Below are 16,360 nucleotides of genomic sequence, written 5' to 3'. Positions count from 1 at the left end.
GATTCCCTTTTATTAATTATTTATGAGGTTTTTTTAGTTAATTATTAAACAAGTGTGCTTAATTTTTTTTGCAACTCCTTTTCTAACATATGGAACAACTCCTGCACCATAATAATTGGTATTTGTTTTGAAATACGGTGACATTCAAGGATGGCTAATAATAACAAGGAGGCTACAATCTGACAGTGGAATAAATGCCTTATGGTACTTGGATGCCTATTGTTCCCTGAAAACCTAATTTTGGATACAAATGTAATCTAGGATTTTAAACGACATTTGTAAAGCAAGAAAAATACATTCATGTAAAAAATGCAAGTGACAATGCTCTAAGAGGAAATGGAAACCATGGTAACGGATGACATCAGGATGTTGTTTGTTTGATGTGAGCATTTTTGTTTTCTTGTGAGCGAAGCAGGGAGCACCAATGATTGGATCCCCAGGATTTGAAGATTAATTGCCAAACACATATTTTTACATTGCCATGGTGACGATTATGTCCTTTGATGTGAGCAGGTTGGCTTTGAAGCGAAATCTTTATAAATCATAAATAGGAATGAAAAAAACAAAATAAGAAAAAGTAACGCATGATTGTCCAATAAGTCAATAAGCATCTCTGATTTAATACATACAGTATTATAGAAGAAAAAAGCATGTGTACCGCAATATGTAACAAAGAGTCTGCTAAGGATCGTATGATTCCCACGTGCTGTCACTGTTAGCTCAGCCTGTCTTTTTTATTTTCTGTTTTTGTCTTTCCACACCTCGCTCTGCCCCCCGTGTGTCAGTCCCATTTATTTGTCCACTGCACTCACCTCCTCCAGGAAAGGCTGTTGTTGTTTCACCCATGGTTCCTTTTTTTACCTGCCAAAAATATCCCGGCTGGAGTTTCATAGCGTGAAGCTGAACTGCTCGGAGTTATTTTTCCTGTCTTTGCTCCTGCTGAGAGTTCTTATCAACAGTCTCGCCCATCTGGTTTCCATCCCTGCTGACGTTACTTGGTGACTTTGAAAATTACCCTGGACTGTTTAGACATCAACTCACATGTGCTGAAATGTCTTAAGACCTACAGAGCACAACACCACCTTTAATTCGCTCTAATCCTAAGTGTAAAGTGTTTTTTTTCTCCTGCGTGAATACACACTCTGTGAACCTTTGGCACATCAGTGCATATGGTGAGGATGTTTTACTTGGCAGCAGGTTGCAGGACGTAACAAAAATTAGCAGACACGAGTAGCAAATGGTAAAAATACTTAAGTGTTTTTCTACTTGGATGCTTAAAAACAAAAACAAAACGGAGATTCTGACTATAATTGATTGCTTTACTGCAGAACTTTTCTAAAAATATGGAATATCTCTTCAGTTAAACACCTCGAGGGGCCAGAAAAGACTGGATCACAGGAACAAAAGAGCAGTTACGTTGATAGCGAGGCTTTGCTCCTGTGGCAGAGGAGAAGTATTGGGGTGCAAAAAGCAACAGGGCTGGAGATGGAGTGCGTTTTAAGCTGGCTGACGGCCTCGCTGGGTGACGGTAAGTAAGAAAAGCAAAGGAGAACGCTGACGGCTTCCTGGCAAGCTTTCTAACTGAAGTCTGGAAGCCGGACAAGCAACGGAGTGACTCCAAAGGAAATCCAAGAGACATTTGAGCTGGCTGTTTCCTTCCACAGAGCAGCACAACCACAAACACAACGTGATCCACCAGAATCAAGCCAGCCAATCGGCGTTAACAGTTATCCATACCTTAACCTATCCACGCTGAAACACAACATCCCCTCATCCACATTTATGATTGCATGAAGCAATCTGTGGAAGAAGCTGAAGACGTATTTTAGTGAAAGGTAAACATAAGGAGGAAACCGTTTCTTTGGTATGGGTTAGTGACTCCTTAACTTCTAAACACATTGCTCGGGCCAAAAACTATTGTAAATACAACGAGCCATGTTGTGTCCTAACAGGGTCTACTCTGGACCTTAGTTTTATTCTAGGCTGCGTTTCCAGACAGTGCTGGAAACTTTGACTCTCACCAGTTTATCTTTTTAATCATGTCATTGCACGCAAGGAAACCAAGCAACAAATGTTACACTGTGTGCGTATCGAATGAGAGATGATGGGAATCACGCTCTGAGATGCAGTCGCAGAGAGTGTGCGCTCTTGGCTGAGAGAGAGAGAGTGAGGGCCTCATTTGTGGATGAATGAAGCAATTGTGATTTGAAGTGAAAGAACCTCCGTCTGCATGGCCTGCTCTGTTCACACACTATTTCTATTTTTTTGTAGGAACCTCAACATTGAACTGTGCGTGTGCACTTCAGTAACACCAAAAACCAAGAAAAAGACATAGTGTAGGATAAATCACAGAAAATTTACTCACAAGCAAAGGTAGAAGGTTGGAATTTGTCACTTGAAAGTCTGTTTTGGTATCCACTGTTTATTGACATTGTCGGAAAGGTTTCGTGCATTGCATTGTGGGATGTGGAGTCCCATAAACAGATGCTTAGAAGTATTTTTTACTTCATTCTTACTGTGATTTTTTTTGTGTCTTCACCAGACAAAGGGGACAGGGATTTGCTGGACACAATTTTTCTTCTAGTTTGTTCCTGGTATTCCCAGAATATCACTTAACTTCCCCAGACATTTCATTTCAGTCGGATTCTAATCTTTCTGTTTACACCTCAAAATAACCATCGGCCATTGTTTAGCTGCAACTGTCAGTCTGTGAAAACACCAGAAATGTGTTGGGAAGTCACTTGGCAGAGTTTTTTTGGAGAAAGACGAGCAATAACTGTAAGAATGAAGTAAAAACACTTCTATACATCCTTCTATGGGACTCAACATCGCGTGAAACTTTTCCGACATGTCAACAAACCTATTAACAGACTTTAGAGTGGCAATTTCACCTTTGTATATTTGTGCGAGTAAGTGATCTTTGTTTTATTGATCTTTGAGGCTACACTGTCTTTATCTGTTTAATATTACTTGTCTCCTGCAGCTTTAACTCTATTCCTCGAGTTGCTGCTTCCAATATATTGGTGTTGCTTTTTCCTCAATGTCAGATGGCTGTTTGGAGTTTGGTCTCACGAGAGGAAATGAACCTTTAAATCACATTTTGTGTTGTTTTGTAGATAGAGACCATGATGTCCCAGTCCATACTGAGGCTGACTTCAAACCACCTGCTTCTTCTGATGGTGTTTCCCACTGTAAAGTGACACCTGTGTTTTTATAACTGCTAGTGATATTCAAAGATTTCCTCTCCGTTCCCACGGCGACATTCCCATCCGCATTCCAGCGCGTTGCTTGAAAGCGATAGGGGTTATCTCCCCTGTGCGCGTACCGTGATTTTCTCTAGCCATCGAAGAAGAGTGCGCTCATATGTTCAATATTTACTTTTCCTTTCTTTCGTGCTCTGCCTTTATGTAAATCCTTGAATATCTCAATACATTCGTTCTTTTTCTAATGCGCTCCACACTCGTTTTTCTTTCTTTTTTTTTTTTCACTGTTTCTGTTTTCGTTTTGGATTCGTTGAAGGTATATTTGCACCATTTTTGTTTAGTTCAACAGCTAACTGTGCAGATGTAAACTTTAATAATAGATGGATAACCTCTTTCAGCTGCTGTTTGGTTTCATGCATGCCAATTTCATCATGCATTTCAAGCAGAAAATATGCTTACACCTGATGCAAATATCAAGGAATTGATTTAAAGGGAATGTGAGAGTGTTGGGAGAACATGGTAAGGAGGAGAAGACACGGTCTGTCTTCTCCTCCACTTAATCAGTTTGTAAATATTAGAAATGTCACTCAGTAAAACACAAGGGGTGCAGTTAGAGGAGATTACACAATCCCAATGTTTGCATTTCAAGCTGCATCATTACTGGAATGTATTACCTGTAAACATTAGATACACTCCCACATTTCATTCATTAAACAGGTATCCTGTGGATCCTTAAAAAGTCTTAATCGGCATTATATTCATGAATCTAAAAAAAAGACCTTCATTGACTTTAGAATGTCTTAAATTAATGTTTTGAAAGTTAAATTTTAACATACAAGTGTGATTTCACGACTGTAATTAGTCTCGCATTTCAAAATAAATGGTAGCATTTGTTAAAAAAAAAAATAAAAACTGTATAAACAACATGGGAAAATGTAAATTTAATGAAAATTTCTAATGGTTTTTATTTTTTGTGTTTTGGTTGTTGTTTTATAGATTTCTGGCTATTTTTGTAGTCATCTTGTGTTTTTTGGAGTGATTTTGATTTGTGTTTATTTCGGGTATGTCTGCACTACACTGTAAAAAGTGTTGCTTTCATCAGAAATAAAAAAATTAACGTAAGCGGTTCCATCGGGCATTTTGTGTACTGTCAACTTCAGCTTTTTATTAAGTAATAAAAAACATTAAATTAAGTTTGACAGAAAGCAAAACTATGACTTTGTAGTGATTGATTTACTGAACATTTTTGTGTTGTTATAAAGCAAAACTATAACTTATAGGTGATTGATTTACTGAATGTTTTTGTGTTGTTACAAAGCAAAACTATGACTTTGAAGTGATGGATTTACTGAACATTTTTGTGTTGTTACAAAGCAAAACTTTGACTTTGAAGTGATGGATTTACTGAACATTTTTGTGTTGTTACAAAGCAAAACTTTGACTTTGAAGTGATGGATTTACTGAACATTTTTGTGTTGTTACAAAGCAAAACTATAACTTATAGGTGATTGATTTACTGAATGTTTTTGTGTTGTTACAAAGCAAAACAACTTCAAAATTAATAATTCTCCACCCGTTTTTATATTCTGATTAGCACACCAACTTCATGATAATCAATTTAATTCATATCTTTGTGTTCTAAATATTTTTTCATGATTAATGCATCTTAATTTAATATCACTATAAACCATTTAAATTAATTTACTATTAATGAACTATAACTTAAATGTAATACCAAAAACAAAGTTATTTTTCTGCAATGTTGAACATTTATTCAGCATCAAATGTTTTAACAAACATTTTTTTTAAACAATTAAAGCCAAACACATTAGAACATGTAAGCAGCAGCAAAGTGTCTACTTTCTTTGGCAACAATAAAGCCCTTTTCTTAACCAAAAACAATAATGATAACAACAACAACGATAAACAACAACAACGACCCATTGCTATGGTTATGACGGTAGCGAGCTGGGAAGTTGATCAAAAGCCAAATTAGAAAACAGGTGACTGAAATACGACCTAGGTTGGGCAATTTTTTGATTTACACAGAAGACTACTACCATAAAACCTTCATAAAACCTTTTTTTCTACAAATTCAATCCAATCATCATCATAATACTAAACATTTACATTTTTTCTATTCATATGTACACTGGCTTTGTAGCAGTGAAAATGACGGCAAAAAACAGAACATAAATTATATTGTACATTAGACAAAAATAATGTACACCAGTTAGAAATGGAATTCTCAGCAAGTGACAGCAAGAAATAACTTCTGAGTATAGATTTTGTACAGTGTATCATCCTTTTTACAACTGGGTATATTGACATTGCTAGCAATGGAAAATTAAAAGATTATAAACAAATGCAAAAATCAGAACTTCAAACGATAACAAAAGTACAGGAAAGAAATTGTAATGTGATTGACCACGTGCTTAATGATGCAATCATTGTAAACCTATGTCAATTTTTTGACTAAACCGGTGTATCTATTAGAGGGTTTTGGGCGCAAAGGATTTAGCCCCATAAAAAGTCTCTGGAAGACCTCAAAAGTGTGCTTGACTTTGGGTGGATATTTCAAATCAAGAGCATAGATGATACCAACCAGAAGACAGCAAGATTTTGCCAACGTGGCCAAACCTTTCAAGACTGGCTGGCCATCAATCACAATCCCGTAGGTCTCTTGAGACGTGAAGATCATCACTGGGTAGGAGCTGAGATCCTCAGTGAACCCGCTGGTCTGTTTAAGGAGACAAATAATGTTTAAACTTGACAGTGTGTTTAGTGTTAACTAAACACACTGTCAAGTGTGTTAACTCAAGTGAGATAACTCAAAAACTAATCGATGGATTACGATGAAACTTTCAGGGACAGTCAGCAATGACTTAATGAAGAAATTATTACATTTTGGGGGTGATCCGGATCACAAAAAATTAAGCTGCCTTGGCTGAGGTGTGTGCTCTCTGAGTGCTCTTCTTGTTAAAAAACAAAAAATCCAAACCTAATTTTAGCAACATTAACGCACTTTAATTTTGAACATTCAAATGATAAATACTTTAAACAATTTATACAAAATGGAAAACATTGTACCTGGTCATCACAAATAAGGTCAGCTTGGTTCTCCCCAATGTACGCCATGAGGCATCTCAGCAAAATGTCTCTCCTCTTTTCAACCGTTGAAGATGGATTCTATAAGACACATGAATTTCATTCAAATTTATTATAGACATGTTTTATCTCCCACCACCAACCAGGGACCCACATTAATTCACATTGTAAGTCTAAAATGTTCATACATCGTAAAAGTATTTACCTGAACCAACTCCATAATTAAAGGCTTCATCTTTTCACCGAGTGCGCCACCTTTTGAGTTGAATAGTGATAACATCTTGGCTGTATGTTTGTCCAACTCTCGGATAAATGTTGGCTCCAGAGATATTCCAGTAAGCCGCTGAAATTCTTGACAAATCTGCAGACAAGTGTGTCGTAGTGGTTAAAAAAACATTTTTGATACAAAACTATGTAAATATACACTTTGCGACAACATTTTAGAGCCACACCTGAGATTCATCAAAAAGGGCTGGCCACCGATCAAGAAGAGTAGCAACATTGGATCCTTCAGATAAAACTTCTTGCCTTCGTAGGCTGAAGGTTTGGGACATCAGGTCATTTATCACTTGGTCATTGTTTTTCTTCTTTGTCTCTGCAAGAAGCTGAACTCTTGTGATTTCAAGGGACTCTGGTGTCTCCCAAGCAGGTACAGGTGGAAAGTAATTTGATTCACACTTTTTTGCCTTTTTGACATTTTTTGCTGGTTTGTCTGATGACTTTTGCTTAAGAGTATTAATCATGACTTCAGGAACACCAAGGGCACGCAGTTTGGTCCTGTAATTTCCAACTTTATATTTTAAACTCTGCTGCCATCCATAAAGGCCATTAAAGGAACCTGGTTCTCTCAAGCATGGGTATTTATTTACGAGGGCTTCAGCAACAGCATACCGCTGGGTATCATTGGCGTAGGCTGTGTATGTATACATTGCGTCCGCTAAGCACTCAAGAATGTTTGTCTTCAGGCGAGGAAAGCATTTATTGTGACACAGAAGGGTTCCATCTTTTTCATATTCAATCATCCCTTGCTTAAGCGCCATCTCTGTGGTGTAGGAAAAACATGGTAGCGGAAATTCTCTGGGCCACGGCTGGTGCATTGGCGTAGTTGGATGAGGTGGTGGTAAAATTACTGTATCATCTGACTCAGCAGAGGAAGAGCACTGGGATGATTTTTCGAACGCCATTTCTACTGAGCTATTGAGAGTTGAGTCACAATTAATGTTGGAGAGAATCAATGTTAGTGGCTCGACATATATTATCTTTAGTGTGTCTTTGTCTTTGAGGTCATCAGTCGAAGTCAATGTAAAGAAATCATCAAAATCTGTGTCTTTGTATTGAAGGCTTATGTCTTCTGAAATTGCAAAGGTTTCCTGTACTCCTTTTATCAACTCTTGGAGAGTGGGCATTTCAGGAAAAGACACTTTTTTTACAATGTGGTCCAATAAGACACGAAACCTGACATGTGTATCCATAGTTGCTATGATCTGTTGAGACAAGAAATGAAAAGACATTAGTAAAATTTATAGAAAAAAAGACAATTAAACACCTGGGTTGAGAGAAGTCTCTGCATGCGACACCATGGTCATGGTGCTATAAGCAGTGCACATATCAGTGATTAGGTATACGCAGGCTTAGACCACACTTTTCAAAGAATGTAAGGATTCACTCAATCCCTGATTCAAATTTTAAACTGACAATGTAGACCCCCCCACAACAAAATTATAATAATTTTACAACTAAAATATTTATTTTGACACTTAAGGTGTACTATGCAATGTTTCAATTGAAAAAAAAAAAAAGATATTTTTGCAAATTTGACCTTTTAGTGATTTAATAACTGTATGGGTGCAGCATGACACCTTTGCTTCCCAACACAGTGGTCTCTGTGACGCTCCAGGATAAACTGTTTGTAGGGGTTCGGGCCCAAAACTTACCAGAAACCCCAAAACAATTGATCCTTGAGCATCACAGAGACCACTGTGTTGGAAAGCAAAGGTGTCATGTTGCACCCATACAGCCACTGAGTCACTAAAAAGGTCAAATATGCACAAATACAGTTTTTTCCACTTAATAAGTTGCATAATGCACCTTTAACTGTAGCTTATGAAATTATGTTATTTAAAATGAGGAGCAAGTGTCCTATTTTGTGTTAAAAAAAACAAAGATCTTTTTGAATTAAAAGACAGAAAATCTGCCTTAAATGTTGCAAGTTAAGCCATACAAAAATCTTACCCTGAGTGAAACTCCAGAGAATCGTATCAGCATCAGAGAGCTTTGATACAGCTACGATTAACCTGCCAATATTTTATCATTGCAAATCGATTCACTGGTTTTTACACATTCATCAACTAATCTCTTCAAAGTTGACTTTTAATCTATTAATTATGTACACATGATTACACAAGGCGCTGTATTTGGTGCCTCATTGAAGCCAATTATTATCTACAAATAATTTGTGATTAGTCAATTAAAGTTATTTTCCTGCCCACATCCCTATTAATAACTACTTATCAGACTATAACATTTAGTGATGTCCCATGCAACCCAGCAATACTCACTATTCCAAGCAGATGTGTCTTTTCAGGATCACCATCAGTCTTCCTCGTACCTTATAAAGAGCCAATGGGCAAGAGTCAGTAAGCTGTTGATGCTCCACAAATACCACATGCTCTGTAAGTTCCAATTCAAATCCTCTCAAATGCTCATCATACCAAGAAATACACATTTTTGCAATAAAATACACTTTTTCTTTCAAGATGGCTATTTGAAGAACTTGAACAAAATCTGGGAGACCTCCTGTGGACCCAAAAGGCAAAATCATGCCTTTAGTATATGTTGTTCCCAAGACTGATACAGTGTTTGACACATGTACATTTGTCTGACCTGGTGACACCTGTTCTATGGCTTCTTGTACATTTGGATGTAGGACATCAACTGGGACATCAGCTACTCTTGAGATATTTACAGGAGTACTGGTCAGACTAATCAAATGATGTCCAATCATTAACTGGTGTTTTGCTGCAAGTGATTTCATTATGTTTCGGAAATTGCCAGTACGCCTCACAATTTGTTTGAAGTAACGGTGTTTTGCTTCAAAACGCATGGTCCAAAAGTGGATAAGTGGACCATAAGCTTTCATGAGGGCAGGGTAATGTTCCAAAAAATGGTGTTTGGGAATCAAGTTCACATGAGGGAACGCTGCCTGCAGTCTTAGTCTGTGCTCAGAGATCTTGGAGTCAAGGAACATTATACTTGCTTCACTCTGAACTGGGGCCACCACAATCTCAACAATATCCTTCAAGCACATTAAAACATTCCAGGTTGAATCATTTTCAGGGATTTTGTGCCCAATCAGGACAGGGAGCAATCTGATGAGAAGCCAGTTTTCATGGGCGTTGCCTCCGATATTTCCCCGAGTTGCATATGTACGGGGAATGGTCTGAGGGCTGTCCGTTTTATCACCCCACTTGTATGGAAATGATGCTATTGTGCTGTTTAACTCTTCAAATGTGATGTATCCTTTGGTTATGAAGTCGTTAAAGCACAGTGCAAACTCCTTTGGAATAATCCCCTCAAAAAGGTCGTGTAAAATATCTGGGGGATACCCTTCAACCATGTGAAAATGGCTCAATCTTGCAGTTAATGGACATATTTTTTTCACACCATAGACATTGTTTAGAGCAGGGTTTTCCTGAATTGCCTGGACATGAGAAGAATAAATATCTTTCGTACGTATGGGAAAAGCACCTGACCTTACTTCCTTTTGTTGGAATTCTGACCTTTCTCCTAAACAAAATCTACAGACGTACGAGCCAGAAAAACTTTCCACAAAGCCTGATAATGAATGAGCACCAAGGTTGTCAGCAACTACACTGAAAATGGAACCTTTGACTGTTTTAGAGAGAAAAGGAACCATAATGCCATCTTCTTCAAGTGAAGCTATATCATTCAAGAGTGGTTTGAGAACCTCAGTGTATCCAAATGTCTTCATATCATCTGCTTTGCACAAAAGTGCAAGATACACTGAAGTGAGTGTGGAGCGTATATGAGATTGTTCACATGCCAGAGTCCAGTACACTGAAGTTATTTTGTGTTTTTTACGCGACGTCCCCAAGGGGTTACAAATCTCGAAGTCATCCACATACAGAATGAGACATATGCGTTGTTCTTCAGTATAAAACTCAGAATCTCTATAAACAGTACCATCACGAAATGACTTGTAGTCTTTGGAAGACATGCATGGTGATGCATTTCTAAAAGTCCTTTTGCTGATTTCTGTGTTACTCAAAAGTTGCTTCAGAGACTCAAGAATTGGGACGTATTGAAAACTCCTTGTGCCAGTTGCGTCAAGAACATACTCCACAGGCTCTACAATGTTAAACTCACTTTTGAAGTACTCATGTCGTTTGAAAGTTGAAGACAATGGACCATTTTTTGTCAAAGCTGTGACCATATGACAAGCATTTGTGAGTTCCTCGTCTAATGAACCAACATTATCGAGGTCACAATTTTTCTTTAAGAAAGTCATGACTGTGTCTTTAGCAGCTGACATGGACTCCGAAGCAACAAACCACAACTCTTCCACCAACTCATTAATGCAAGTGTTTGAAATGTTGTTCACACTTTCCAGTTTTAGCAGAAATGAGGCTATGTGATTTACAAATGTGCTCCTCATATCACTTTGCAAGAGGTGTGCATCCAAGTTTTCAACTTCAGCCACTTGTTCTCTGACTCCTTCCACCTCATGAACTTCTGGAAATGACTCCAATTCTTCATGTTCATCTTCTTGAAGTATAGTAGCCTTAAACCGAGATAAAGCACGTGGTGTATGTTTCCTATAATTGTGTGTTTTGAATGTGCCGTAAATATTTGTTTGAAAGGAGCACCCTTCAAACACACAGTCAACAGTTTCGTTTTTTTTTAGGTGACAGCCCAAATGTTGGAAAAATTCTCCCTCATAAGGGAATTCTTTGAGGCCACACACGAGACATGTAAAATGTCGCTTTGTCTGAAGTCTTTGTTGTTTTGTTTCCATGTGGTTCCGTGATAAATGTGCATGTAAACCATTCCGGGTTTTGAATGAGCAGGGACATTGTAAATATATACAAGGTAACTGATGAGTTCCATGTTGCAACCGGTAATGTTTTAAAATGTCCTCTCTGGTAGGCAAGATATGTTGACAGTATTTGCAAGGCCAGCTCATTATTGTTCTGTTAAAATTATATGTAAAAAAAAAAAAAGAAAGAATAAAAAATAAATTAAAAAGTAATCCATGTTAAAAAGCTCAGCAAAATGAATTTTACCTGTATCATACCTTGGTCCACCGTCAGATCTTTTAGGTATCAGTAAGTCACCAATCTGATAACAGAAGATATGAACTGTTAGACAGAAATATACACACAATATATATACACAGACAATATATGCTCGTTTGTAACTTGTACAAATGAAACAGAAAAAATACACGACAACTCCTTCCTTCCCTCATATCTTGTATTTAACAAAAATAAATGTTTAAGAGACCAGTTAAAATATTTAATGGTATTAGGTGCTGTAAAAGGAAATGCAAAATATTTAAAAATGTGTAAATGTGTATGAATTAATGGTGTAATTATTTCAGATGGAAATAGAAACAAAAAATTGTTGTGGTCATCAACATTTCTGAAATGACTTATTTTTTATTAACCTAAAAATACACATTTTAGCTGTTACTAATGTGTACATTATACTGACATACAATGTGAGGTATATTCACCAATGTTCCCTCCCCAACTTAGGCAGAGTTTTCTGAGGTGTGTTATTGAGGTGGCCATGATTCATTTTCAGCTATTGATTTAATAAAAACCCTAAAAATATTTTAATAAATAAAAAACAGCAATTATATATTTCTTTGATTAGGTTGTGCAACATATGTGTTAGATATGTAAAGAAGGGATAGTTTTATATAGAATATACAAGCACACATTGATATCTCTTACAATTTGATTTTATAGCCAAAACAAGTTGGTCTGCTCTAACTTTATTTCGGCTACAGCACAGCGCCCCCCCCCCTCCCCCCTCCCCGTACAACTTAACGGTGACACAGGGTGAACTGGAGATAATAAAGTGTGCGTTTGATGAGGGGAGAACAAGAGATAAGTTCGCGCACTTTGGCTCACCTTGTGTTGTTCAGTGAACACTGTATGGGTCTCCGGTTCTGAGCTCGAGAGCTAACGCTGTTGTGGCGCGTTATATCCGAGTGCAATTTTGTTTCGCCTCCGCCTGATCTACACGTGTTCTACAAAGTTATCCAAAACATTCCTTTCTAGCGACCAACAACAACATGTTAACATTGGCTAATGCTAGCTGGGAGCACGTATTTTAAACGCACGAACTGCCTAATTTTTTGGACGGATTCGACAAAAATAATAACCACCGTGTTTGCAGAAAAGGATACACCTACCTTGTCTTGTTCACCTCGAAAATGATGCGAGCCACCGCGACGGCAAAGGCACACTGCTGCTCACGTTCCAAGCTTCCAGGACGAAGTGCTAGACTGGCTTTGAACCGGTCTGAAAGCCAGCCTACCAACCCGCCAAATTAAATTTGTTTTCGATCAACACATTATTTTTGTTTTGTCATTACAGGACCACCACTCAGATAAAATAAATACTTAAAATGTTTTCAATTAAAGCAATAAAATCTGTATTGTATACGGTGCTATGATAATGATATATAGTACTTATTTGTCAACCAAAAATATAAAAAAAATAAAAATTAAGTATATAGTAATTACTTAAAATATTTTAAATCAAAGTTTGCTCTGCAGCACTTTTTACAGTGTAGACACTAGAAAGAAATGTACCCTAACCCTATGAAATTGAAGTTGGTCTTAAATTTTATTTCAAATGGCAATGAAAAGTCTTAAAAAGTCTTGATTTTAATTTGACTAAAGCTGTAGGAACCCTGTTGAAAACGCATTTGAGTAATCAGCCCTGATGTTCAGGAGTTTTCTTGCATTTCATTTTTTATTTGTATTGAACAATTTAATAAAACTGACATACACATTTTTAGGTAGGTGAATTATAAAGATTTATGAATGTTTTTATGCTGTTTTGTTTATTGTACTAATGTTTGATATATATATATTTTTTTTTAAAGGTGACTTTTAGCAGCTGTCCATTAGGCTAACTCTGGTACATTTACTGTAATGTTGATGAATGTACATTGTCTCTGTCAAATAAACTAAATGATAATAATATTCGAAGCGAAATATCTGCTTGGGGTCAGAACAGAAACCTAAAAATAGTCTTTGTTTTTCTCTGCCTCCACTAACATAAGAATACTTCATCCCACTCCTGCATTCTGTTAAAAAAGAAACAATATTTCATGCGTTTCTGCACCACATCATGACTGTCAGACTTCAGAAGCAGACTGGGGTTGTCACTCACAGCGTCTGGCTCTTCTTCATCTGTGTGGGAGAGTAGTAGTAGTAATACACATGGGTGTGTCTCTAAAAGCAGATTGGATTCACACACGGTAGCCAGATGGTGTCAAGCTTGGCTCACACCTCCGTCTTTACTGCTTTCAATCTTCTCCTTTTCTCTGTTGACCACCATCTAAGTTTGGCTCTCTTGCTTTTTACATAAACAGAAATGCTCAGGCTTAGTTTGTTCTTTAGCTTCACATCATATATTGTGTGGTTTTTTTAGGTGTTTCAGGTATTTATCTGCTCTCATTAAGGTTCAAACCAATATGTAGTTTCTTTAATCTATTATTTGCATGTATGTGCAAGTTAGGAATGTGTATACTAGAGTTAGCATGACTGCAGCCCAATCAGCCCCAGTGACTACGTAGCGAACATAATAGTACGCTATTACTCAGCAGCTCAGTGCCATTTAGCTTCAGCTTCTCAGGGGGAAACTATTCTGAGCTAATTCAGGGTTAGGCTCCACGTCTGTCTCTATTTCAGTGCCGCTTGTGGCGCTCCTGGTTGTAAGTGAAGTCGGGGAATCTTAAGTTTTGGGTTTGATATTTGCGACGGTGGGAAAAGTAGAGATGCTCATGTTTATGTGAATTAAACAGGTGGAGCCCTTTCATTATAAAAGCCTCAGGCTCCTGCTAATTCTGAAGCCTGGGATGCTGCTACACACACACAGACAGAAGTTGTATTTATTTATCATCTTCTCGTTATAAATCCTTATTATTTATCATTTCTGCTTTTGTTTTGCAGCAACGCTCGGCAGGTAAAGTGCTGTTCGACCTGGTTTGTGTCCATCTCAATCTGACAGAGGGAGATTACTTTGGACTGGAGTACCAGGACCACAGGAAGATGACGGTGAGCAACACAATTCTGGTTTCTTATGAGTATGTATACTTGAATTTTCTTTTTCTTTTTTTTAATATATATATATATACTTTAATTCATTTATCACACAAACCTTCAAACCCCACTGTATACAGGTTTGTATTGTCATGCTTGTAAATGTGGCACATTTTCTTTTATTTAGTATTCACATACAATGTTTCCCAAGTGAGCTTCAATCACATGTGGTGTTCACTCCTGGTTACACAGGCAGAAACTCACTGAGGTCAAAGTTATTTTTTTCCACTTAGTTCATGAAGGAGCAGCTGGTTGTAATGTTTTATAGGATTTTCCTGCAGAGTGAGTGCAGGTTGAGTTTGTTTCTGATTCAGGAACAATCTCTGGGAAGTTTAGACCTGGTCAGTTGCCACAACACAGGAATACAAGTGTAAAAAACTCTTATTTTGAAAAGCTTTCCTGCAACAAGCGATTACTCTTTAGTACTCTAAACCTTACTTTGCTTTCGGATATTGTCCTTCGTTCTTATTCTCCACAGGTTTGGCTGGATCTACTGAAGCCCACACTGAAGCAGATCAGACGTAAGTGGAACACGATCTTTGGGCCATAGTTCCATAGCATCACATGTGTCAAACTCATGGCACGGGGGCCAAATCCGGCCCTTTGGAGCATCCAATTTGACGCACAGGAGCAAATAAAAAGAGAAAACAATATTCATTGTGTAAATGAAAGTCAACATTATTTCACAGTTTTCCCGGTGCTTATATTACAAAATCTTTCAATTTTCCTCAAATTACTACAGAATATTTCCCTTAATTAAATAGAAATTGGTCACAAAATCTAGAAAATTTAAAGTGAAGATCGTGTCGGGACTGATATCTGTCACTTTTTACTTGGATGTTAACGGTTTCTTACATACTTAGTATTTTATGTATACGTAGAAGTGCAAACTCGGGCACACTAATGTTAAAATTACATGTTTTCCCACATAAACCCTGTGACCTGCTTGAGATAAAACTGCTCTGTATTTGGCCCCTGAACTAAAACGAGTTTGACAGCCCTGCTCTAGATAAATAGATCTTTAAAAGACCCCAACATACTTGTTGTGGATATTTCTGGACATCATCTCCACCTCTCATTTCCCACTTCCTCCCTTAGGGCCCAGAAACACCATACTTCGTTTTGTGGTGAAGTTCTTTCCTCCTGACCACACACAGCTCATGGAGGAGCTGACTCGGTAGGTCTTAAACCTGTGTGAAGATTAAAAAGTGAAGCTTGTGGGTTTTTTTCTGGTTTTTTTACACCATAAAGTGACGTTTTCATTTTCAATAACAGTAACTTTTTTGCTAGAATTGGTTTCATCTTTTTATTGATCAGCTGCTTTGAATATTTAAACATCTAACGCAGTTTTCATGTCTTTTCTAAAGGAAAAATAACTTAGTTTTTTTTAGCTTAAACACTTTCTTTCGTTTATATTTTCATACATGTGTACACAGTCTATATGTAGTGTGGATTTGTGTGTTTTGTACAGTTTGTGTATAAACTTCACAGTGCAGTCTCCATCATATAAACAAAGCAGAAATGGGGAAAATGGTTTTACCGTAAACATATTTCCCATGATGTTGCGCTCTTTCAGCTGCCCAGGTGGATGCACTTAAAACAACATAGTGTTTCATATTATCTCCAATCCTTAGAAAACAGTAGCCATTAGCTGCAGAGGAGGGACAAATATTTGACTTTAACTCTT

At 37.4% G+C, this 16,360-nt stretch overlaps 1 protein-coding gene across 1 annotated transcript in view; it reads left to right on the top strand.

The window, feature by feature from the left end:
- The window catches only part of LOC114478273 (FERM, ARHGEF and pleckstrin domain-containing protein 1-like), a 55,624-nt gene that overhangs the window by 17,107 nt on the left and 22,157 nt on the right, over window positions 1-16,360 (top strand). Inside the window, exons 4-6 of the mRNA XM_028471239.1 lie at window positions 14,524-14,628; window positions 15,152-15,194; window positions 15,772-15,850. Coding sequence (XP_028327040.1) covers window positions 14,524-14,628; window positions 15,152-15,194; window positions 15,772-15,850 — 227 coding nt within the window. The remainder of the gene's footprint in view (window positions 1-14,523; window positions 14,629-15,151; window positions 15,195-15,771; window positions 15,851-16,360) is intronic.

The sequence above is a fragment of the Gouania willdenowi genome, chromosome 2 (assembly GCF_900634775.1).
Source record: "Gouania willdenowi chromosome 2, fGouWil2.1, whole genome shotgun sequence".
In the NCBI taxonomy this organism is placed as follows: Eukaryota; Metazoa; Chordata; class Actinopteri; order Blenniiformes; family Gobiesocidae; genus Gouania; species Gouania willdenowi.
Note: the sequence above shows the minus strand (reverse complement) of the source record. Positions and strands in the feature narration are given on the sequence as shown.